This window comes from Lontra canadensis, unplaced genomic scaffold (assembly GCF_010015895.1).
Source record: "Lontra canadensis isolate GAN:19392208 unplaced genomic scaffold, GSC_riverotter_1.0 scaffold131, whole genome shotgun sequence".
Lineage (NCBI taxonomy): Eukaryota > Metazoa > Chordata > Mammalia > Carnivora > Mustelidae > Lontra > Lontra canadensis.
In genome coordinates, this window is record NW_022631125.1 from 738,905 (window position 1) to 764,431 (window position 25,527).

General features: G+C 36.9%; 1 protein-coding gene across 1 annotated transcript in view; it reads left to right on the plus strand.

The window, feature by feature from the left end:
* Nucleotides 1-25,527, plus strand: part of USP9X (ubiquitin specific peptidase 9 X-linked) — a 97,638-nt gene that overhangs the window by 24,531 nt on the left and 47,580 nt on the right. Inside the window, exons 13-20 of the mRNA XM_032842502.1 lie at nucleotides 570-703; nucleotides 11,349-11,436; nucleotides 14,187-14,529; nucleotides 16,227-16,322; nucleotides 17,124-17,335; nucleotides 18,418-18,658; nucleotides 19,227-19,376; nucleotides 20,799-20,919. Coding sequence (XP_032698393.1) covers nucleotides 570-703; nucleotides 11,349-11,436; nucleotides 14,187-14,529; nucleotides 16,227-16,322; nucleotides 17,124-17,335; nucleotides 18,418-18,658; nucleotides 19,227-19,376; nucleotides 20,799-20,919 — 1,385 coding nt within the window. The remainder of the gene's footprint in view (nucleotides 1-569; nucleotides 704-11,348; nucleotides 11,437-14,186; nucleotides 14,530-16,226; nucleotides 16,323-17,123; nucleotides 17,336-18,417; nucleotides 18,659-19,226; nucleotides 19,377-20,798; nucleotides 20,920-25,527) is intronic.

The following is a 25,527-nucleotide window of genomic DNA, read 5'->3' on the forward strand; positions in this document are numbered from 1 at the left end:
GTTAATTGCTTTCAGTGAAGGTAGCAGAACAGGTTGGAAAGGAACTAGATGTCTTTCTGGTGATACCTGTTGGCAAATACATGTACAAACCAAGTGTCCCAGAATGTACCTTGAAAGGCTAATAAATAAAAGTTTACAGAAAGCATTTTCTTTGATCAAATTCTTCACTATTATGACATAATGTTTGTGATGCTAGTCCCGTAAGAGAGTTAAGTTCCTGTTTTATAATTCTGGACATAATCGTGTTAACATACACAAGTGCTTTACTATTTCTGTGGTATAGGAGTAGAGATTAGTCATTGAAGTAGATGCCCATGTTGAGATTGGGGAATATTAACGTATAGTTTCCATGTAAATAATAATGGAATAAATGTCTGATTTTTGAGGCATTATTTTCTTTTAAATCACTTGATACTGTTATTAAAGTAACAGCCAAGAGTATAATTCTATCATGAGGAAAACCATTTAAATATTTTTAACTAGTAGCTAAGAATTTAGATTGTATAGGCTCTTTTGAATGCAACGGAGTTTAATTGCCTAATTATATTGTTAAGTTCTTCTCGTTTCAGTCAAACTCAGCGAAGTCCCCATGTATTTTACCGCCATGACTTAATCAATCAACTTCAGCACAATCATGCCCTAGTTACTTTGGTAGCAGAAAACCTTGCAACTTATATGGAAAGCATGAGGCTGTATGCTAGAGGTATGTATTATAAGCTCACATGAAATAAGGGAAATAACAGCCAACCTCCCAGCATTTTTTTCATCAGTTACTTCACAAATGGACACCACAAGTATTTGAAAGATGGACGATAATGGGTTTTATTAACTGTGTTCCTTTGTTAGTTTCTGTTCCATTTTTACTCTGAATTTTTACCCACCGTAAATTCCGAGCCAGCATTTCACAGCTCTTTCTTTAGTGCTTGCCTTCCCCACTCTCCTATTAATTTGATTTCTCTTTCTTCTCCAGGAGTTCTGCCTGCCTGTACTGTGTCATTGCTTGTTACCTTCTTTGGAATGTACTTGATTTATTCTCAACCTTTGTTTCCTTACTACCATCACCTTCATTTTTTCATGAAAACTTGTGTTGTCTAAGTCTGTTCTTGCTTATGTTATAGTCCCTTTATAATCCTAAATCCTTATTTCGTAAGTCTTTCAGACTTTGTGAATTAGAAAATTCACAAGAACAATGATGTGAAACTACAAGAATCCATATGTTTATGTTGGTTTTCAAAGTGTAAATTCGTTTAAACATGTTAGGGTAGAGTTTCCTGAGGTTTCAGCAGCAAGTTTTTACGTTCCTACCATATGTAGAGCTCTATTTCAATACTCATTTTTGCCCTCTGGCAGTTGAGTTTATCTGTGCCTAGGGTAAGGATGGGTTTTCAGTGCAGATTCCATTTTGTAGGCCCAGCTTTGTTGCCATAGCCATAGAGAGAAAACTTTCTACTACCACTGCTAGAAATAGAATTGAACATAATGGTTCCTGAACATATACTACTGATTTTAACATTTTATAGTAGGTAAGAATCTGGAGGAGCCAATAGTTATATATTTAAAATAGTATTTCTAACACTCATTATTTGAAGAGCAGATTAGACCCTTGGCATTCTCGAATAAAATCCCGAGATGCTTATAAATCATAGGATTTGTTTAACACAGGGATAAATATCTATCTATATATATATATAGATATATCTCTCTCTATATATATATTCCCATCTAAAATTTACATAAACATAATGGAAAAATTAAGCAGCTCTTCAGATATGCCTCCTAATTGTATTGACTCCTTGTTTCTTCCATTTACCACCTCTGGGCCAGCTGAGTCCTCCAGAATGTAGAGCTAGGTAAGCAGTCTAAGCATCAGGTGGCTGATAAGCACCAGGCAGTGGTCTTGTACTGTTTCAGGCCTGAGTTCCTTCTGAGCAGCATGACAAGACAAATGGAGCAATAGAGGAACATAATCATGTAATTTATGTTCTGTACCAAATGCAACCAAAATTTAAGAGAAGTATAGGAGGTTTCTGTGTTATACACCCAAGTCGTTCCAGCATCTGGGCTCAGTTTAACATAATGCAGATTCTTTGTTACGGTCTCCTCTCTTGCTGGTACAAAGTCCTTACAAATGCCATTGCAGGCCTTCCCCCCAAAATGGGGCCATATAAATCATATGTGCTGCATTGCTGATTTTTATTTACTTCATTTGTATGTGATGTTTCAATTCTTTTCATTGCCAGAAGTTGAGTACTATGCTGTTGGGGTAGTCAGGAGTCGATGGTGCATGTGCAGTTCAGCCTCACTAGGGTCAGAAGCTTTGTTTTAGTCCGATTCTACATGAGTCATTCCTTCCTCTAAATTTTATTGTCAAAAGAAGTCTTCAGGTTTCGCTCCTTAAAAATCTGAGCTACCCAGGCAGCCCTAGTTTTCACTCCTTAAATTTTCTGTAGCTCCAAAAAGTGAGAGGTACGACTCTTCATACAAGTGAGATTGTCTAGATTTGAAAATGACCTCAAACATACTAAGTCAAGTTAAAGTATGCTGGGACAATGCCCGGCACATAGTAGTAAGCTCTTGGATTTTTGTTACTGACGGTTCCCTGAATTCGTTGACAACACCTTCTGTTTCTCCCAACTTTGCTAACTTTCCCTCCTTTAATACAATACTCTTCAGATTAATACCAAATGGTTAGTCCTCAGATCCTTAAATATGGAGAGAGGGGCTTGAGTACTTTTTAAAACTATTAAAATCCTTCTGTTATAATGAACTTTCTGGAGTATTACGTAATTTCTGTGGTAACATCAGACACCAGTTTCTGAACTTGAAATTCTAAAGTAAATTACAGCTTTTGTCTCTGTATAATAGAAGTAGTTCATAGATCTCATTAGGTATGAGACATTTGCAGGATGACATCAAGCTTCCATAATTTTACGATACTCTTAATTTCTGATAACTATTCTATCAGTATTACATATTTGTCCTGCCTATATTTCATCTCCACCAGCATCTTTAGTTTTGGAATAAAACTTTTTACAGTAGTGTGGTCAGTTGATTTTACCTCCTCTTTTAATATTACTTAGATAAAGTAATGAATTTATTAAAATTCTCTCTAATATTTATTCATGTGTTCATACTAGTGCTTTCAGATACTAGTGCATACAGGGATCCTTTAAAAGTTTCTTTGTGCATATAACAAAGTAGAAGACCACTTTTAATTTTCACTCACGTTTGCCTTATTGGTAGGGTAGTCATTGTATTATTGACTTGAACGCTTATTGATAGTTTTATTTACCATTTTTCCTGGTTTCTGAATAGAGTTGTAGGACTCATTTTCATTATATATCATATGTTTGCATTCTGTTTTCTAAGGACTACCACTTCCAGTGACCTCTTCCCAATCTCTTAGATCCAATACTGGACATTTTTAGGAACATTTTTTCACATAAAAGATTTCTTCCTGAGTATCATTAACCAACAGTGTGGTCTGTGTTAGGGCAAATCCTGGTCTACACTTTCTCAGCTTTGGCTCATTCCTACATATCAGTCATGAAAAACAGTTAAATCTGTGTGGGCTCTTTGTGATTAAAAAAAAATTGAGTATTCATTTTATAAATAGCTTACAGTTCTCTATAGTAACGGTTATTTTCTAAGGCTTGGTGTAAGGAAAGTACTTAAGATGGTACTCCAGTATCTTATTTTAGAAAGTTAGAAAGGGCTTAAGGAATTTTGTTAAAGGGTGCCTGGATGGCTTAGTCGGATGAGTATCAGACTCCTGATTTTGACTCAGATCTCAAGGGTCAGGAGATAAAGCCCCAAGTCAGGCTCTGCACTCAGCAGGGAGTCTGCTTGCCATTCTCTATCTTTGCCACCCCCCCCCCCCCCCCCCCCCCCAAAGGGGGGCTTTCCCCCCCCCCAGTTTTTTTTAAAAAAAAAAAAAAAAAAAAAGAGGAATCTTGTTGACCTGTCAAAACTAAACAGGAGTTGGCTCTCACTGGCCAAAATTAGGTCAAAATAAATAAAAATAACAACCCATTGAATAAAATACAGACCCCTAAGTCCATGCTGAAAGAAAGGGAAGTGTACCAACTAATACATGTAGAACATGTGATGATGATAAAAAAAAAAAATGGGATGAGGGGTTTAATTTTTTGAATGGTGGGAGTAAGATGCTCAGTTGACCTTATTTGTTTTTTTTTAAGACTTTTTTTTTTTTTTTTTTTAAGATTATTTGTTTTAGAGAGAGGGTCCAAGGGGGTGGTGGGAGAGAGAGCAAGAATCTCAAGCAGACTGTCCTCTGGGTGTGCTGCCCAACATGCGGCTCAATCTCAGAACCTTAAGATCATGACCTGAACCGAATTCGAGTTGGACACTTGTCCGACTGGGCCACCCAGGTGCCCCTCATTGGACCTTTTCCTTAACAAAACCATTTCACTGAAATTTTAAATAATCATTGAAAGTACCTGGGAGTTAATCTACAGGATACAGGAAATAGGGAAACAATTATTCAAGAAAATCTCTTGAGAAGAGCAGCAGGAGTTTGTAGCAGTGGAGCCACAACTTTTACTCCCTTCCCTCAGCTGCCAGTCTAGGGCTGTGGTTACACTATATGGCATTTCTTATCTTGCCCAGTTAAGTTTTGCAGAAGTTCTCTTCTAAGGCAGTCATGGTAAAACAGAGACTCCGTTATCCTGAAGTGTCTGCTCATAGGGCTGAAGCTTTACTTCAGGCGTGGTAGGCTGAGAATACTGAAGCTCCAATTACTTCCTTTGCAGCTAGCTATGTCATAAGATGGAAATTCTGTGCCTAGAGGGACAAATTGAGAAAATCAGGGGCTATTACTGTTTCCCACACACTAGTACCACTCATAGAGGCAGAGGTAATCATGCTGGGAGAAGCTGCTTGCTATGTTGTTACTGGGTCCTGTGCAGTGGCATAGAAGTTCTGCCCAGAGGGAGAGACAGGCTGTAAGGACAAAGAGCCCAGCAGTTAGGCTTGAAGGGATTGACCTTATTTGGACCAGAGCATACTATTCCTAAGAGTATTATTAAAAGCAGTGGAAATTTTGGTGAAGAGCAATTAAAAGGAAGCTTGTAGTTTCTCTGTACTCCTATTAACCCACGAAACAGCAGAGCAACCAAAAGTTAAACAGAGATATCTAGATAAAGAGAGCCAAGGTGAGCCCTCCTGGGAACATAGTCAACCCTAGGGGTCACAAATGTTCTGTACATGCATTAGATTGCTCCCACTCAGAAGCAATCAGAGCAAGACATGGACAAGATGAAAACATTCTTCAGTCCACACACCAATCCATCAACAAAGGTTGTAAACTTGACTGGCTCAAGGACTTAAATTTAACTTCTGACCAAACACTGGATGAATTACAAGCAACATGACCCAAGGGCAACTATTAAGAAGCCAGGCTTAAAAGTAAAATTCTTATCCCATTTAAAAGTAAAAGGAATAAAATATATCCCTTGTAGTCAAAAAGACTGTTTCATAGCTAAGACTACCCTTGTGAGTGATGAGGAAGAAAAAAATATCTCCAGTACTACTACTCCTTGACTGAATGTGGGACAAAAACTACTTAAACTGTGATGGTAGCCTTCAAGCCACACTCATACCGAGTGGTAACAGGTAATCTAACTAGTCAAGGGGACTTAATTAACAGCCTTTGACCAGTAAGGGGCTAATGCTGAACCAGTAACAATCTACAGGTAGCAAGGCTGAAAGGTAAAAACAAGGAAGAAAAACACTGGGGTGAAATAGACTTGACTTAGTTCAGCCTAGTCCCTAAACAACCTAACAAACAACACCAACCCAGGGAGTGAGTGGGTGGTAGCAATATTCAGGTTGCTACAATACATTTAAATATCGAGATTTCAACCAAAAAAATATAAAAAAGTCTCACCCATACATACAGAGACCACAGAAACTGCCTCTGAAAGGGCCCAGATTGTAGACTTTGTAGACAAAAACTTGAAAGCAGTTACTACAAATACGCTCAAGGACCTGTTGGAAATTTTGTCTGAAGAACTAAAGGGTAGTATCCTGACAGTTTTAGTTGATAATGGCAATAACAAGATAGAGTTTTTTCTAAAAAAGAAAATCAAATGGAAATTCTCAAGTTGAAAAAATGCAGTACCTAAAATGAAAAATTTGCCACAGGGGCTGAATAGTAGATTTTAGCTGGTGGAAGAATCAGTCTGTGAAGATTGATCAGTAGAAATTATGTAACCTGAAGAACAGTGAAGAAAGGATGAAGAAAAACTGAGAGAATCTTAGGGAAATATAGGACACCATTAAGATTACCAACTTACATGTAATAGGAGTACTGGAAGGATATGTGGGGGAGAGAAGGGAGCAGAAAAAGACATAATCACTGAAGACTTCTAGATTTCATTGAGAGACATTAACCTATTCAAGAAGCTTAAAGAACTCCAAGTAAGTTAAAGTTAGAGAGACCTAGATGCAGGCATATCATAGTTGTAAGAAACTTTTAAGGATGTTAAAAAAAAAAAAAAAGTTCACAAGGAAACATGAGTAAAATTAACAGTTGTGTCTTAGAACTTCAGAGGGCATTAAGATAATGTACACAAAGTGCTGGGGCAGTGGAGGGACCTAACAGCTAAGAATCTCATATTCAGTAAAACTATTTTTTAAAAATGAAGGCAAAATAAAGACCTTCCCAGTTAAATACTGAGAATTTATTGCAAGCAGATTTGCCATGCAAGACATACTGAAGAACATAATTAGGCTGACATTAAGTGACATGAGGTAGTAATTCAAAACTCCAGGGGAGGAATAAAAGAACTACAGGCATACCTTGTTTTATTGCTCTCTGAAGATAATTGCATATTTTACAAATTGAAAGTTTGTGACAAGTCTGCATCAAACAATTCTATCAGTGCTATTTTTCCAGTAACATTTGCTCACTTCACATCTCTGTCACATCTTGGTAATGCGCACAGTATTTCAAATTCTTCCGTTGTACTTGTTAAGGTGATGTATGATTGGTGATTATGACTTGACAAACGCTCAGATGATTGGCATTTTTTTTTTTAAAGATCTTATTTATTTGAGAGAGAGAAAGAGATCATAAGCTTGGGGGAGGGGGATAGAGGAAGAAGCAGACTCCCCACTGAGCGGGGAGCCTGATAAGGGATTCAGTCCAAGGGCCTTAGGATCATGACCTGAGCTGAAGGCAGACGCTTAACTGCCACCCAGGTGCCCTGATTAGCATTCTTTAGCAATAAAGTATTTTTAAATTAAGGTATTACATTGTTTTTTAAGACATAATGCTATTTCCTGCTTAGAATATGATACAGTGTAAATCTTTCATGTGCACTATAAAGCCAAAGACTTCATTTGACTCACTTTATTGCAATACTTGATTTGTTTTGGGGTCCTGGACCCAAACTTGCAATATCTCATCCCTATAGAAGTTTTGAACACTATAAACCCATAGTGCATACCTACCTAACAGGTTTCTATGGAATAGTCCAATCAGCAACAGCAGAGTGTACATTCTTAAGTGTAAATAGAATATTCTGCAGGACAGACCATATTCTAGGCCATCAGCAGACCTCATTAACCTAAAATACTGCAATCCTATAAGGTAGGGGTTTTATCCATAATTGAATTAAATTATAAATCAAAAGGGAAATTTGGGGATTTCACAAGTATATGTTAGGTATATGCTCCTGGCTAACCAATGGGTCAAAGAAATGACAACTGTGAAATGAGAGTAAACTGAGATGAGTGAAAACAAAATACCAAAACTTACGGAGAGTTGCTAAGTCAGTGCTCAGAGGGAAATTTATACCTCCAAATGTTTATTGTAAAGAAGAAAGTTAGCAGATCAGTAACCTTCAGAAACTAGAAAAGAGCAGACTAAATGCAAAGTAGGGAGGAAGGAAATAATGAATGTTGGAAGTGTAATCAAGTAAGTTAAGGGAGGAAAAAGAATATCAATGAAACTAAAAGGGGTTTTTTTGTTTTCTTTGTTTTTTTTTTTTTTAAGATCGGCAAAATTGACAAACCTTTAGGCTAAGAAAATGACTCAATTATGAAAATCAGAAGTAAGAGGGCATCACTACTGATCTTACAAAAACGTATGAGAATACCAAATTACGGAAATTGAAGAAGCAATAAAAAAGTTGTATAAACTTATATCAAGTAAAAAGATTGAATTAGTAACCAAGAAACTTAACACAAAGAAGTTCCAGGACCAAGTGGTTTCATTAGTGAATTTTGCTGAACATTTAAAGAATTATCACCAGTCTTTCAGAAATTCTTTCCAAAAAATTAAGGAACACTCCTTCTATGAAGTTGTTAACTACCCTGATAGCAAAATAATACAACGACATCAGAAGAAAACTGTAGACCAATATCCCTTATGAGTATAGATTCAGAATCATCAAAAATATCAAATTGGGCAACATAAAAAGTATTATGGGGTACCTGGCTGGCTCAGTTAAAAGAGCATGCAACTCTTGATCTTGGGGTTGTGAGTTCAACCCCCCACATTGGGCGTGGAGATTACTTAAAACCTTAGAAAAAAGGATTATGTATTGTTACTAATTGGAATGTATCTCTGGAACACAGTTGATTTGACACCTAAAAGTCCATTGTGATGCACCGTATTAATCCAGTAAAGGAACAAAACTGTGTGATCTTCTCAGTAGGTGAAAGGTATTTGACAAAATCTAACACCTTTCATTTTAAAATCATTCAACAAACTAGGAATAGAATGTAATTTTATCAGCCTGATAAAGGGCATCTCAAAGATCTCACAACTAATAACCTCATACTTAATGGTGAAAGTGGCTGCTTTCCCCTTTGGAACAGGTATAAGACAAGGATGTCCATCCTAGTCACTTCTAATTTAATCCGTTGTAGGTGCTAGCCTGAGCAACTAGGCAAGAAAAATAAATCCTCACTGGAAAAGAAGCAAAACTCTTAGCACAGAAAACAACATCTGTATATAGAAGTCCCTAAAATCTATTAAACCTAATAAATGAGTTGAACTAGATTGCAGGAATTAAGATTACAATGTCAGTTATATTTCTGTATGCTCAGCAGTGTGCAACCTTAAAAATTTTATAATTTTATTTACAGTAGCTTTATAAGGAATGAAATACTTAGGAATGAATTGAACAAAAGGAATATCAAACATTCCCTTCTTTTTGCTTTATTAAAGATCTTATTTTTTTGAGTACTCTCTACACCCAGTGCGGACCTCAAACACAAAACCCTGAGATCAAGAGTCTCAGGCCCCACTGACTAAGCCAGCCAGGCACTGCCAAAACTTGTACATTTTAAACTACAGGACAATATTGTTGAAAGAAGTTAAAGATCTAAATAAAGGGAAAGACATTCCATATCCACTGAATGGAACACTTAATATTGTTAAGGTACCCTGCAAGTTGATCTACAGATTAAACACAATCCCTATAAAAATCCAAACTTCTCTCTCTTTACAGAAATTGACAAGCTGATCCTAAAAATTACGGAAATGCAAGGGACCCTAGGACCCTAATAGCCAAAACAGACCTGATTTCAAAGCTTAATGCAAAATAACCATAATCAAGACAGTGTGGTACTGACATAAGAATAGATGTATGCATCAGTGAACTATAATTAATAATCTAGAAATAAATTGTTAAATTTATGCTTGACTTTTTTTTTTTTTTTTGAAGATTTTATTTATGACAGAGAGCAAGAGAGGGAATACAACAAGCACAGGGGAGCTGAAGAGGGCGAAGCAAGGGAGCCCGATATGGCACTCCATCCCAGGATGCTTGGGATCATTACCTGAGCTGAAGGCAGATGCTTAACGACTGAGCCACACAGGCGCCCCTAAATTTCTTTTAAGGTTTTATTTATTTGACAGAGAAATCAAAAGCAGGCAGAGGGGGAGGGGGAAACAGGCTCCCTGTTGAGTAGAGAGCCCAGTGTGGGGCCCTAGGACCCTGAGATATGACCTGAGCCTAAGGTAGAGGCTTAACCCACTGAGCCACCTGGGCGCCCTTAAATTTATGCTTGATTTCTTAAAAGGGTGTCAGGAGCGTTCAGTGGAAAGAAGTCTTTTTGGTAAGTGTTGCTAAAAAATTTATGTAAGTACATCTAAAAGAATAGTTTGATTCCCTGCCTCTTACCATCCACAAAGCTTAAAACATATCATAGACCTAAAAGTATGAAACTGTTAGGAAAAACATAGAAATAAATTTTTGTGGTTTTGGTTGAGGGGAAAATAACATTCTAAGAAGGTGAAAAAGTAGTATCTTGGGACTTAACTACTCGCAAATGGTACAGCCAAGAAAGTAAAATGACAGAAAAACAGGACAAAATAACTGTAAATCATATCTGTTACAAAGGACTTAAATCCAGAATATATAAGAACTCTTTCAACTCAAAAGACAGCCCAGTTAGGAAATGGACAGAGGATCTGTATAAACATTTCTCCTGAGATAACAAATGGCTAAGGCACACAAGAAGACGCTCAATATCATTAGTTATTAAGTTAATGGAAATCAAAACTACATTGAGATCCTATTTCACACCTAAGGATGACCAAAAAAATTTGACAAAAATGTTTACATGGCCTAGCCTATACTAAAAACCATTGAATTGTACATTTTAAATGTGTGAATTTTAGGGTATTTGAATCCTGTCTCAAGATAGATGCTTTTTCAAATGTGAACTTTTTCCCCATAATGGGTTACAAAATAGACTCTAAACAACTTGCATTCTATAATGTCAGGAACCAGTTTGTTAGCCTTAGCCACAGACACTTGAATTTAATTTATTCTCATCTCAGTTTTCGTACTAATTGAGTTTTGTGGGGTTTTTTTAAGATTTTATTTATTTGACACAGAAACGGAGGGAGAGAGCACAAGCAGGGGTAGTGGCAGGCAGAGGGAGAAGCAGACTCCCCATTGAGCAAGGAGCCCATTGCGGGCTCATGACCCTGGGATCACTGTAAGCAGAAGGCAGACACTCAACCGACTGAGCCATCCAGGTGTCCCTGAAGAATTGTTCTTGGCAGCACATTTAACAGATTGTTTTCTTTTGGTTTAAGTAGAAGAAAAATCTGTTTTCGTAGAGAAAATAAGAAATAGGTAGAGAATAAATAATTAGTAAACTTAGTAAAATTAAAAATTAGCAAATAGTAAATAAATAATTAGTAAAATAATTAGTAAACTTTAATTAGTAAACTAAGTAAACAGTGAATAAATAATTAGTAAAAAAGAATTAATGACTTTTTGACTGACTTAATTTCCTTTGGTTTAAGTCAGCATTGTTGCAGATATACATGTGTATAATGCATGATTTTTCTTAATTTGCAGATCATGAAGACTATGACCCCCAAACTGTGAGGCTGGGAAGTAGATACAGTCATGTTCAAGAAGTCCAGGAACGGCTTAACTTCCTTAGGTTTGTTTTAAATCATCAGTGTTGTTCTCTTTATGACAGATAAAGAGTGCTTAGTTAATGTGCTGTATAGTTAGATCATGTTAGGTGACCTTTTTGCCTGCCACCTTTTATATTCCCACATGGAAATGATTACCTAAAATTCAAAGGACATTTCCCTGTTTATGATTAAATACTTTTAAATTATTGGCTGAGTTTTTTCTTCTTTGCAGTATTTGAAGAGAGCACATTCTAAGATTTTGGATAGACTTCTTTCTTACTTGTTTTCGCTAAAAATAAGTGTATTTTTGAAGAATAAATTCCCATATTTTGATACAACCAGCAGGAGAGCTATACTCACCTTAATGGTATCCTAGTTAATAAGGAAATGGAGACAAGGGGCTGCTGGCTCTACACTTAAAGAGTTGCCTTGTTTATCCTTGCAGTGGCTGACAAAGGTGGTCTGAATGTGTCAATAACATTTTCTGCTGGTGATGAGGCAAAGAGGTTTATCCCCTTGAGCCATAGCTAAATGTAGTCCAAGGCTAAATTTGAATTTCCTCAGTGATAATTAGCCTTTAATGCTTATACACTTACAGATTTGAAATTGTTAAGAATTTTTGATGAGCGGTTTCATGTAAATTTAGAAACCACATACTGCAGAAATGCTTATTCAGTTCGTTAAGTGTGCCAGGGGAAATGCTCAGATTGTCAGTGCTTTGGGAAATCTATTGCATTTATTATTTTGACATGTTGGGGGATTTTTTTCTCCTGAGCTGTGTTAATTATGGACTTGTTTATTACTAAACTATGTGTTTATCTACTGGAAAACATTATGTAAATAGTTACATGATTTTAACTTTAGGAAAAACTCTGACCACCAGATTTTAAGAAATTTGGCATTTGTTGAAAATGAAATTATTTTTGTGTGTGTGTTTCAATTTTCAACCACCCAAGTAGAAGGACTTGCCTGTCTAGATAAAATCACTGCCATAGTGAGCCACTGTTATTGATTGGTATGTGTTGTATCCCTTAGGTTACATAGAACAGAAAAATGGTTATGATTCCTACTGTCTTTAAGTTTGGAGTCGCAGGAGCTATTTTACTCCATGGTCTGTTACACCTGTTTACATGAGCAACATGTAACACACTCAAGGGGAAAACACCTGACTTACTGCTTTACTTGTCCTGTATTAAATGGTTTATATTTAATCCTCATAGCCATGCAGAAGGCAGGTATTCTCCCCATTTGATTAAAAAGTAAGTGGAGGGAGCTCCTGGGTGGCTCGGCGTTAAAGCCTCTGCCTTCGGCTCAGGTAATGATCTCAGGGTCCTGGGATTGAGCCCCGCATCAGGGCTCTCTGCTCAGCAGGGAGCCTGCTTCCCTCTCACTCTCTGCCTGCCTCTCTGCCTACTTGTGATCTCTGTCAAATAAATAAACAAACTCTTAAGAAAAAGTGGAGATCAGCATAGCTTAAACCAGTTTCTTTGAAATTTCGCAGCCAATATGGACACCAGTTGTACCACTCAACTAGATCTATCTGACTCAAGGTCTATGCTTTTTATAGTAGACAGTGATTTTTGCAAATCTGTTTTGGAGCCTTAAGGCTTCTAAGGAACTTGCTCTGAGATTTTTGAACAAGCAGTGAAGATTTGATTTCTCATTTCTTCTTTCTTTCCTCCTCCTCCCAACAACTGGGACATCCCCACTTGTATTTTATACATTGGACTTCCAAATGGAATTTTTGCTTGAAGAAAGTTTAAAACAACAACAGACTTTGAAAAACAAATGTATGTCACCACAGAGGACATTTCATATTGTATCTGTAAATGAGAGGTAGCAGGGTTAGATGGGACTAGGTGCTAGAAAGCCTCTCATAACTCCACAGTTCTATTAAAGTATCAAAAACCCTAGGATTGAGATCCCAAAATGCTTGGAAGTAATTAGGGAACCCATTGACATGAAATACATGCACCTTACTCCGTAACTGGGCGTGGAGCCATCATTATGTTAGCTAGAAATTCTGTGCTAATTCCGAATAAAGTGAGGTGTTCTCTTTTCCTGTCATTCACAGATAGGTAGGTGGAGGAATGCTAAAAGAAATACAAAGTTAACAGAAGAGATAGCTGTAATGAAATTCACCTTCATTGTCTTAATAACCAATATTCACAAAACCAAAAAGAGCATCACTGAATAATTGATAAGCATCCTTCTAAATATGAACAGAAAAAGTTTAAGTCATACAGCAGTTATTCTGTTTAATGTGTCCAGGTACTGAGTGATGCGTATTTGACCATCAGAAAGCATTAAACTTAAGGAATTTTGACTTAAATTAGTAAATGAAATGTTTATGTGTGAAAGTCACTTGGAAACTACCTCATTTTCCAATGATGCCGTAGAAGCAGAATGGTAAAACTCAACCCATTACACATTAGTTTTGCAGTGGCTGGTTTCAAAGACCAAACTGTTTAAGTTCAGTAAACAAATCTTTTATTCAGTTTAGGCCCAGTTCCTGTCACATTGTAGGCATCCAATATATGCTTGTTAAATGAATGAATTAGTACCTAGTTGATTTTTTTCTTATTATTACTATTTTTAATTTTTACTATAGCATAAAAATTAATTTGGTAAGATATTAATAAGCACTGACATCTTTTTAACTGTAGTTAAAATACAATTGTGACAGATGGATTTTTATTACATATATTGATAGATTACCTTTCACCATAAAAATTAGGTAGATCTAATTGCTCATTTTTTATGTTTTTCCAAGATTTTTATTGAAGGATGGCCAACTGTGGCTATGTGCTCCTCAGGCAAAACAAATATGGAAATGCTTAGCAGAGAATGCAGTTTACCTTTGTGATCGTGAAGCCTGCTTTAAGTGGTATTCCAAGTTGATGGGGGATGAACCAGACTTGGATCCTGATATAAATAAAGACTTCTTTGAAAGTAATGTGCTTCAGCTTGATCCATCCCTATTAACTGAGAATGGAATGAAATGTTTTGAGCGATTCTTCAAAGCTGTGAATTGTCGAGAAGGAAAACTAGTAGCCAAAAGGAGAGCATATATGATGGATGATTTGGAGTTAATAGGATTAGACTATCTTTGGAGGGTAAGTGAAAAGTAGGAACTTGATAAACATTCTTTCCGATGAAATTTTTCAAATAGCGAAAGGGTGACAATTTTGCATCTAAATTACGTGTGTATGCTGCTCTGATGCTTGTCCCAGAAGGTAGTGATAGTTCATCTTATTGGGTCATTCGTCATTGGGTTTGTTTTTCTTCTCTCCCTTCCCTTCCCCCTCTGTCACTGATGATCCTTTTGTCTTGGCTTAGAATATATCCTTCTGGGTGTGTTTAGAAATACACTGACCGTACACATTTTTCATGCCTCTCCATGGAAGTTACTGTTCTTCTCTTTATTCATTTAGTGTAGATCCATTCTCCTTCGGTGTTAATGTTACACATGCAATGCTAAAACAGAACAGAGGAGAAGACTATTTAGAATGAACTACAAATGTATATTTCATTGGCAGTGTTTCAACCTGGGATGTTTTTAAACACCTGAGGAAGCGAAATACCATCTGTTTATTTTTTCACCTTTTTAATTTCAATATATATGTTTTTTAATTGAGATAAAATTGACACATTATATTAGTTTCAGGTGCACAACATAATGATTATTTGTACCTGTTGTGAAATGATCACCCCATCCATCACCACATGCCATTACAAATTTCTTTTTTGTTGTGATGAAAACTTTGAAGATTAACCGATGGCAGCTTCCAAGCATGTAGTATTAACTATAGTCACCATGGTGTACTTTACATCCTCAGTACTTATTTTATAAATGGAAGCTTGTGCCTTTTAATCACCCTCACCCATTTTGTCCATCCCTGCCTCTGGTAACCACCAGTCTGTTCTCTGTACCTATGAGATCAGTTTTTTAATTTGTTTGTTTTTTAGATACCACATACAAATAAATGAAATCGTATAGTATTTGTCTTACCCTAAATTTATTTCACTTAGCATAGTGCCCTCCGGGCCTGTCCATGTTGTGGCAATATAGTATCAGTATATTGTTTCTGTCTTCAAAAGTCTGACCTGTTCACAGCAGTTCATATTTTTTTAGTATATTTTTCTGCCAACCATGGACCGTTTACTGTGTCATTCAGTTATTCGGACTTTTTCATTAAGTACTCTAAAATGTAAAAGTAGTTGGAGGAGAGAGAGCCTGTTGTTTTTTTTCTTTGGGTTTTTGTTTTTTCTGCTCATTCCCCATATGCTTCACAGCCTTCCCTCTTCCCAGGCCTACAGAGGGTTCAGCCTTAAAACATTTCCTCAACCCCCTAGAGTTCTGCACATAGTTTGAAGACCACCAGTATAATTAAATGAGTGATAAAGATCTATAGAACTGGAGGGGAGTGTAGTGTAGCTCTTTGTCCTAAACTGTATTTCATGCATATTTTGTTTCTTTTTAGTAATTTGAATTCCTCCTTTAGTGTCTTACAACTTGGTTCCAAGGTGTGGATTTGCAGGGTTAATACTGGTCAAAGCATTTTTGTTCTTAGTAGTATGTGCCTTCCATTCTTAAATTGCTTTATTCAAAGACTTGAGTTTTATATTTTACTACTTTCTATGGTCTGTGGTTATTTTTTACTTGATTTTACTTGATTTACTTGAATATCAAATATAGCCTCAAATTATAACCGAGTAATGCATTGAAAATAACCAAGGGTGTGGTTTGAGTAGAAGTGTCCAGCTAAAATATTTCATGAAAGTTGCTTATATTTGAATCTTTTGAACCTAGGTTGTGATTCAAAGTAATGACGATATTGCCAGCAGAGCTATAGATCTTCTTAAAGAAATATATACAAACCTTGGTCCGAGGCTACAGGTCAATCAGGTGAGGATTGACATTCACTAAAACGTCCACAAGTTAGAATTCTGATTAAAGAACTCTTCACTGATAAGAATTTTTCCTTCAGTTCTGAATTAACTAAATTGTTCTGTTTCAACTCCTATTAAAAATACACCTAAAGAGGAATGCCTGGGTGGCTCAGTCAGTTGAGCATCTGACTCTTGATTTCAGGTTAGATCTTGACTTCAGGGTTGTGACTTTTAAAAATATATCTGTTGGGGCCCCTGGGTGGCTCAGTGGGTTAAAGCCTCTACCTTCGGCTCAGGTCATGATCCCAGGGTCCTGGAATCTAGCCCCATATCATATCGGGCTCTCTGCTCAGCAGGGAGCCTGCTTCTCTCTCTCTCTCTCTGCCTCCCTCTCTGCCTACTTGTGATCTCTGCCTGTCAAATAAATAAAATCTTTAAAAAAATATATATATATCTGTCGAAAATATTTAGTCTCCCCATTATACAAAATGCTAAATTAATCTTGTCTTGATAATTACGTGAGGTGATTATTTTGAGTATAATAGTGGCATGAATTTCTTCTCTTGGTTCTGCCACCTACTCCAAAGTCCATTTTTTAAATATCTAGTTCATATTACTTACCATACATAACTCTAGCTTCCTTTGACAAAACATAGTATGTTTTATTATCAGTATAGACTTCGGTTAAATAACTTGGCTGTCTTTAAATAATTAGTTGTTGCCATCTTTAATTGAATTAATGTTTTTACATGTATTTTTTTGTTGTTTTTATTTTAAAGTATCTTTTGACTGTCTTTATTTGGCCCATTATTTGTAGGTGGTAATCCATGAAGACTTCATTCAGTCTTGCTTTGATCGTTTGAAAGCCTCTTATGACACACTATGTGTTTTGGACGGTGACAAAGACAGTATTAATTGTGCAAGGCAGGAGGCTGTTCGAATGGTTCGTGTATTAACTGTGTTAAGGGAGTACATAAATGAATGTGACAGTGATTATCACGAGGAAAGAACAATTCTACCTATGTCAAGGTTTGTGAATAACTGTTCTTCTAATTAACTATTTGGTATTTTCCTAGACCTTTTTTTCCAGGATCTAGTTTTTGTTTGTTGTTGTTTTGTTAGGGATTTAAGTCTAGTTTCCTCTTTGTATTTTTTGTTGTTGCTCTTGCCATGACTTCAGTACCTATTAAGTGTTGGCTAAGGGTAATACGGAGTTGAAGTATTTTGATGCCATTCATTTATACAGTTAATTGCATAGTAAGATTGGAGAATAATTGGAAAAACTCTTAAGGACTGCTTTTGACAGGTAGCTGATAGAACAGGAAATACTTCAAAATTGTCTACTAACATTTCTTTTAAGGTCTCACCATTGAGTAATTCAAAGAGTATAATTTAGATATGTTTGTAGAATGAATGCAATCAGTATTTTAAAAGAGTTCTCATTGCTAACCATGAAATTATATAAAGTTGCTTCTTGAATATATTTTTATTTGTTGTATCTTAACCTGTGAGAAGATGTTATCAGGGGCGCCTGGGTGGCTCAGTCACTTAAACATCTGCCTATGGCTCAGGTCATGATCTCCGGGTCCTGAGATAAAGCCCCATTTTGAGCTCCCTGCTCAACTGGGAGTCTGATTCTCCTTTTGGCCCTCTCCCCACCCCCTCACTCTTGCTCTCTCTCGCTCACTTGCTCACTCTAATCTCAAATAAATAATTTTTTAAAAAATATATATATACTATCAATATAGTATGTGAACTCTGATATTAATTTTTCAGAAAAAATTTACATATTTGGATTTTTGTTAATATTCTCAAGCTAGTTTATTTTTCACATTTAAAAATAGTCATAGTGGGACACCTGGGTGGCTCATTCGGTTAAGCGACTGTCTTTGGCTCAGGTTGTGATCTAAAATAAGTCTCATTTTCTTTATGCACAGGTACAAGAATAACAGTGGAAAATGATTGTTGTATTTTCAAGATCCTAAAAATAACAAGTATCCTTAGCTCACTTTTCTCTTGTTAAATAAGAAAATACTCAATATTAAGTTCATAGAAGATAAGAAATTCTGCTGACTAAAATGTAATTTCCTTTTTCTTTCTTTTTCCCCCAGAGCTTTCCGTGGTAAACACCTCTCTTTTATAGTTCGATTTCCAAACCAGGGCAGACAAGTTGATGACTTGGACGTATGGTCTCATACAAATGATACGATCGGTTCAGTAAGACGATATATTCTCAATCGTATTAAAGCCAATGTAGCTCATACAAAAATTGAGCTCTTTGTGGGCGGTGAACTGATAGATCCTGCAGACGACAGAAAATTGATTGGACAATTAAACTTGAAAGATAAATCAGTAAGTATCTGTAATTACTAAACTTTTCAAGGTCAAACCTGCTGGCACCTGGGTGGCTCAGTGTGCTAAGCTGTCTGTCTTTGGCTCAGGTCATGATCAACTCCCTGCTTAATGGGAAGCCTGCTGGAAGGTCTGCTTCTCCTCCCTCTCCCTGCTGCTGACCTGCTTATGCTCTCTATCTCTGTCAAATAAATGAATAAAATGTTGTTTTTTTTGTTTTTTGTTTGTTTGTTTTGGTTTTGGGGTTTTTTTTTTTTTTGAGGAATAAAAGTCAAACCTGAGATTATTTTTCATTTCACTAGTTAACATTTTATTCAGTAAATGTTAATTGAGCATTTGTTATTTGTGAGGCTCTTTATTAGGTATTTGGATTGTAACAGTAAGGCTGGCATTATGGTACTTAAAATATAGTAGAAGTTTTGTGAAAACAACTATTTGGTTGTTAGGCAGCACCTACAAATGGTATTTCTGGAAGTATTGCCTCTAGTTTGTTTTTTGGTATGTTACTAACTTCTGTTTTGAATATTTTTTTCTTGTCTTTGATACTAACTTAGTATATTATTTTCAGCTAATTACAGCCAAACTTACACAGATAAGTTCCAATATGCCTTCAAGCCCTGATAGTTCTTCTGATTCCTCAACTGGGTCTCCTGGAAACCATGGTAATCATTACAGTGATGGTCCCAATCCAGAAGTGGAAAGCTGTTTACCTGGGGTGGTAAGTAGATGGTTTGAGCTACTATATGCAAGGCATTAAGAGACTAAAGAGATACAGTTTGAGAATAAAGAATAAAGAAATCGAGTTTGGCCTCATATTGACCACCTGCCCCTTATTCCTCCCACCCAGCCCCCGGATGAAGTAGAAAATTCATGTATATATTTTAACTCCCCCAAAACTTAACTACTTATAGCTTAGGGTTGACCAGAAGCCTTACTAATAACACAACCAGTTGATGAACACGTATTTTGTATGTTATATGTATACTCATATTTTTACTGTATTATATAGTATATATATTATACTGTATTTTTATAATAAAGCTACAGAACAGAAAATGTTAAAATCATAAGAGAAAATACATTTATAGTACTGTCTTGTATTTGTGGGAAAAATGTGGTAAGTGAATCTGTGAAGTTCAAACTCATGTTGTTGAAGGGCTGGCTATATATAAAATAGGTTTTTTTGTTGTTTTTCCTTGAGAAGTTTACATTTAATATGGCAAAATATATAACTATATAGTTAACCATCAACTTCAGAGTAGATCTGAAAGGTGATCGTATTTTGGTTGGAATTTAAAACATTGCCCTCTAAATACAGTATGGTTAGGTTTATATAAAATGAATCTGTTATGCAGCTGAATTAAAACTCTTCACTATTGGGGCACCTGGGTGGCTCAGTGGGTTAAGCCTCTGCCTTTGGCTCGGGTCATGGTCTCAGGGTCCTGGGATCGAGCCACGCATCGGGCTCTCTGCTCGGCGGTGAGCCTGCTTCCTCCTCTCTCTGCCTGCCTCTCTGCCTACTTGTGATCTCTCTCTCTCTCTCTCTCTCTCTGTCAAATAAATAAATAATAATAAAATCTTAAAAAAAACTTCACTATATAAACTTAGAAAAATAGCACTGTATCTTGATTCATACCACAGAAGTGAATCCTTTGTTCACAACTGTTTCTATAGGATGTGCAGTCTTTTTCAAGTTGTCCTTAACATATCTTGTACCTAAGGAAACCGTGATTCCTCCCTTCCCTCACCCTCTCCTTCCACCCCTCCCCAAAAGAATTTTAATGGCTATGATAATAACCAGCCACTCCAGTGTCAGAAGAATGGGCTTCTTAAAACAGTTGGATTAGGAATTTAACTGTTAGCAGGCATGATAGCTTTTGGCATATATGGAGTATAACTTATATGTATGAGAGAAATAATTAATAAAAGAGCTGCCTCACAGAAATTACTGGAGATAGCTTGGGTAATATATTCAGTCTGTATCCTGAAGGCTTTCTACAGGTGGGATGATGGGTAAGAGAGGCCATTTTAGAGAGAGTAGCAATGACAGAAGCAGAAGTGTAGAAATTACTTACTTAGCTGTTTTGGTGGGGGGGGCATGTAATTTACAGTTAAGTATGTTGTATATTTTGTATTCTAGATAATGTCACTGCATCCCAGATACATCTCTTTCCTTTGGCAAGTTGCAGACTTAGGCAGCAGCCTAAATATGCCTCCTCTTAGAGATGGAGCAAGAGTACTTATGAAGCTTATGCCACCAGGTAAGGTTTTTATATCTGTAATGTTGATTAAATACACGCTGGACCATAACAGGGTATATTAACAAATTCTCTGTCTAGATGGAATATGCTTTGTTATGTAGACCACATCAGGAGTTGGCAAACGACAGCTCACCAGCCAAATTCAGCCCACTGCCTGATTTTGTATAGCCTAAGAGCCAAGGATGGCTTTTACATTCTTAAATGGGGAGAGGGGGCGAATCAAGAGAATATTTTGTGCCTCATGAAAATTACATGAATATTTTTTTAAGGTTTTATTTATTTATTTGACAGATCACAAGTAGGCAGAGAGAGAGAGGAAGGGAAGCAGGCTCCCTGCTGAGCAGAGAGCCTGATGTGGGGCTCGATCCCAGGACCCTGGGATCATGACCTGAGCTGAAGGCAGAGGCTTTAACCTGCTGAGCCACCCAGGTGCCCCTGAAATTTTTATTTTAGTGTCCTAAACTTTTTTTTTTTTTTTTTTTTTTTTTTTTTTTTTTAAGATTTTATTTATTTATTTGTCAGAGAGAGAGAGGAGCGAGAGCAAGCACAGGCAGAGTGGCAGGCAGAGGAAGAGGGAGAAGCAGGCTCCCTGCTAAGCAAGGAGCCCAATGTGAGACTCGATCCCAGGACGCTGGGATCATGACCTGAGCTGAAGGCAGCTGCTTAACCAACTGAGCCACCCAGGCGTCCCAGTGTCCTAAACTTTTATTAGTGTGCAGTCCTGCTCATTTATTTACATACTAACTGTGGCTAGTTTTGTTTTAAAATAGCAGAGCTCAGTGGTTGTGGCCGACACCCTATGGCCCGCAAAGCCTTAAATCTGTCTGACCTCTCTCTGCACTGTATTATGGGCCATGTGTCATCTGTGGCACTGTTCCTCTTTTATTCCTTAGAAACAACCACTTCAACGTTCAGCTTTTTTCTCATATGTGTCTATACCATTATATCTATAAATAAACCTTGTCCAACTATGTCTTTGTCAATTTTAGATACCTACTGAGTTCCTATCGTGGGATGAAAACTTAAGTCTTATTCTCAAATTCTTCCCATTTTTGCTTAAATTCTTACCTAAAATTGATAATAAAATGTAAATTTACATTTCAAGAGTGTGTGAAAAGTAGTTCGCCTGGATTACTGACAACTTTTTTTTTTAACTGGATATAATAATGTCTCCTTTTTGTTCTCTTAGTTTTCTGTACACCTAACAGATTCATCCCATGTATCTTCTAATAACTTCGCAAAATAATTTCCCATTATTATTTGTATTAGATAATCTGTCAGATTTCACTGTTTTCTGGAGCTTTTCTTCTTCCTCCTCTCATCTGTTTGTTCTTTTCCTGCTGTACAGCTACTGTTGTAGGACTTCTATGTTCACCTTTTCCATAGCAGAGTCCCTGTTCTCAGGTTCTTAGGTCTTGGGCCTTTCTTGAAATTTTTTCTCCCCTCCTCCCACAAGGATGTTCTCCTTACCCTGCTTGAGCTGTAATACCCTAGTCTAGGCAGCCCTTTCACATAGAGTTTAAACAGCACTAATAAAAATAATTTGACTCTTCAGAAAGAGCTTGAACAGCCCACCAGGTAGTTGATTGTGGCTGAAGGCTGCCTTAGCAGATAATGAAAAGGCATGAGACCAATAGAAAGTGCTGACTTGGTAGTGCTGGGATAACACAGGGAGAAGTGGAGCTCTGAGACAGATGGGCTGCCATTAAAGTGTGCCCAGAACAAACACCCGTGAAGAGTCCTAAAAGGCTGGGAGTGCACCTGTCAGGATGAGCTCTGTGTGCAGGTGCTCACTTTTCATTTTCCTAACAAGTTAAAAGGGCCTCTTGCTGTACAGCTGCCAGGCCAAGGGGTTTTCGTTAGGTTGGTTTTGGTTTTCGAAAGTTGCACTTCTGCTGCTGTACTGGCACCTTCTGCATTATACTGACACTCTCTTATTTGCCACTTGAATATGAGCTAATTGGGGTTTTAGAAACGTGTAACAAGGTAACAGACTTGACTTACTTCCCTGAAGGTTGATACTGATAGGTGCTTTATTTTCTTCTGTTTCCTGCTTGTCTCTTATTTTTGAAGAGTACCTTTTTTCCTGTTAAAAACTAATTTTCGGGGGGCACCTGGGTGGCTCAGTGGGTTAAAGCCTCTGCCTTCGGCTCAGGTCATGATCTCAGGATCCTGGGATCGAGTCCCGCATCGGGATCTCTGCTCGGCAGGAAGCCTGCTTCCACCTTTCTCTCTCTGCCTGCCTCTCTGCCTACTTGTGATCTCTGCCTGTCAAATAAATAAGTAAAATCTTTAAAAAAAAAACAAAAACTTATTTTCAGTTCACCTGAGTGTTGTGTGACTGCCTCTGGCTCGGGTCATGATCCCCAGGGTCCTGGAATCGAGTTCCACATCAGGCTTCCCGCTCCATGGGCAGTCTGCCTCTCCCTCTGCCTCCCACTTACCCTGCTTGTGTTCTCACTTTTTCTCTGTCAAAATAAATAAACTCTTTTAAAAAATAGATAAAATAAAAAGTTAATTTCTTATTAAGTAATTTGAAACTTAGAGCAGTACAATCTCATTTACCCTTCCCCAGACTCAATAGTTGTTAACATTTTGCTATATTTGTTACGTCATTCTGTGGTAAGATTTTTTTCTGACCTTTGGAGAACAAGTTGTAGATACCCTTTTTATCCCTAAATACCTATTGCTTTATAGGAACAAGGACATTCTCTTCAAATTGCCACAGTATTAATCAAAATCAGAAAATACAGCATTGGGCACCTGGGTGGCTCAGTTGGTTAAGCAACTGCCTTCAGCTCAGGTCATGATCCCCAGAGACCTGGGATGGAGTCCCACATTGGGCTTCCAGCTCCGTGGGCAGTCTGCTTCTCCCTCTGACCTCCCTTCTCATGCTCTCTCTCTCCCAAATAAATAAAATTTTTTTAAAAAGGAAAATATAGCATTGATTAATTTATAGACCTTAGACATAATAACTAATTTTCCCCATAATAAACCTTAAAACAATGTTTTCTGGTTGAGAATCCAGTTCAGCTTCTTATATTGCATGATTCATGTGGTGTCTTTAATCTGGAGTTCCTCAGTCTTTCACTGTTACGAGTTTGATGGTTTTGAAAAGCACAGATGAGTTGTGGTGTGAATGTGTCTCCTTGGGTTTTGTCTGTTCCTGATGTTACATACAGATTGTACATTTCTCTCAGAATACCACTTACATGATGCTCTTTCTCAGCATTATACCAGGAGGCATACGTCCATTTGTCCTTCATTGGTGACATTATCCCAGATCACTTAATTGATGTCTGCAGGTTTCTCCTCTGTAAAGTTACTTTTCCTTCTTTGGAGAGATGTTTTGAGACTCTGTAACTCTTTTCTCATCAGACTTTTACTTACTGGTTTAACCATTCCTTGTGATTATTGCTTGAATCAGTTTTTCCTGTAATGGTTGCAAAATGGTGATTTTACTTAACTTGATCATTCTTTCTACATTTACTGGTTGGCAACCTTATTTGTGATGTGTTTTATATATATATAGCCCAAGATGTTTAAAGCTCATCTAGTACTTTAATCCTAGCCCTGGAATCAGCCATTACTCCTTTCTGTGAGAGAGGGTATTTAGAAACCAGAAACTTAGTACTACTGGGGTGTCTTGTTTCCAGGCCTTTTCATTAAACTGAGGAAGTAATACATATATATATATGTTTAAGATTTTATTTATTTAAGAGCAGAACCAGGGGAGAGGGAGCAGCAGACTCCCTGCTGAGCAGGGACCCTCATGGAAGGTTTAATCCCAGGACTCTGGGATCATGACCTGAGTCAAAAGCCCAACCGACTAAGCCACCCAGGTGTCCCTACCTAGAATATTTTTAAATCCAGCAAGACATTCTCAGATACAGCCTATGAATACGTTTATTTTTAGAGACTAATTTGGTTTATATGTTAGAAGTCTTGGACCTTAGTGGTTCTGCTTGTGGGATTTTTTTCCTGATGAAATAAATAATTGTGAAGATTTAGCTGCTAGAATCCTCAGTGTTTAAAAAAACAAAACAAAACAAAAACTGGGAAAAAACCTAAATGCCCAATAATAGAGATTAAACTCATAAAGTGACATAATGTTATTTTAATCACAAAAATAATACAGGGGATGAATATTTAATGACCTGAGAAGCTATTCACAAATGTTTGATTATAAGAAATTTATATTTTATTTAGTTAGGTGTCACTATCCCTTCAGAATAGGGAAAACCAATAGTTTTAATATAAACTGAAGATTTTTTTTTTTAAGATTTTTTTCATTTTGTTTTTAAGTAATCTCTATACTCAGCGTTGCTCCTCGAACTAATAACCCTAAGGTGAAGAGCCACATGCTCCACTGAGTCAGCCAGACAGCCCACAAACTGAAGATTTTTTGATAAGATAGTTCTAGGCTATTTCCAGGCCTATAAAATTAGCTTGCCATATTATGGCAATTACAGTAATTTTCAGTTACCTTTATTCTTCAAAAAAAAAGCTTTTAATTTTTTTTAAAGCCATCTTATTGATCAAGTGGTATTTTAATCATAGTGCATTTACCTTGGAAATAATTTGATGGTAATAAAGTACTTTCTAAAG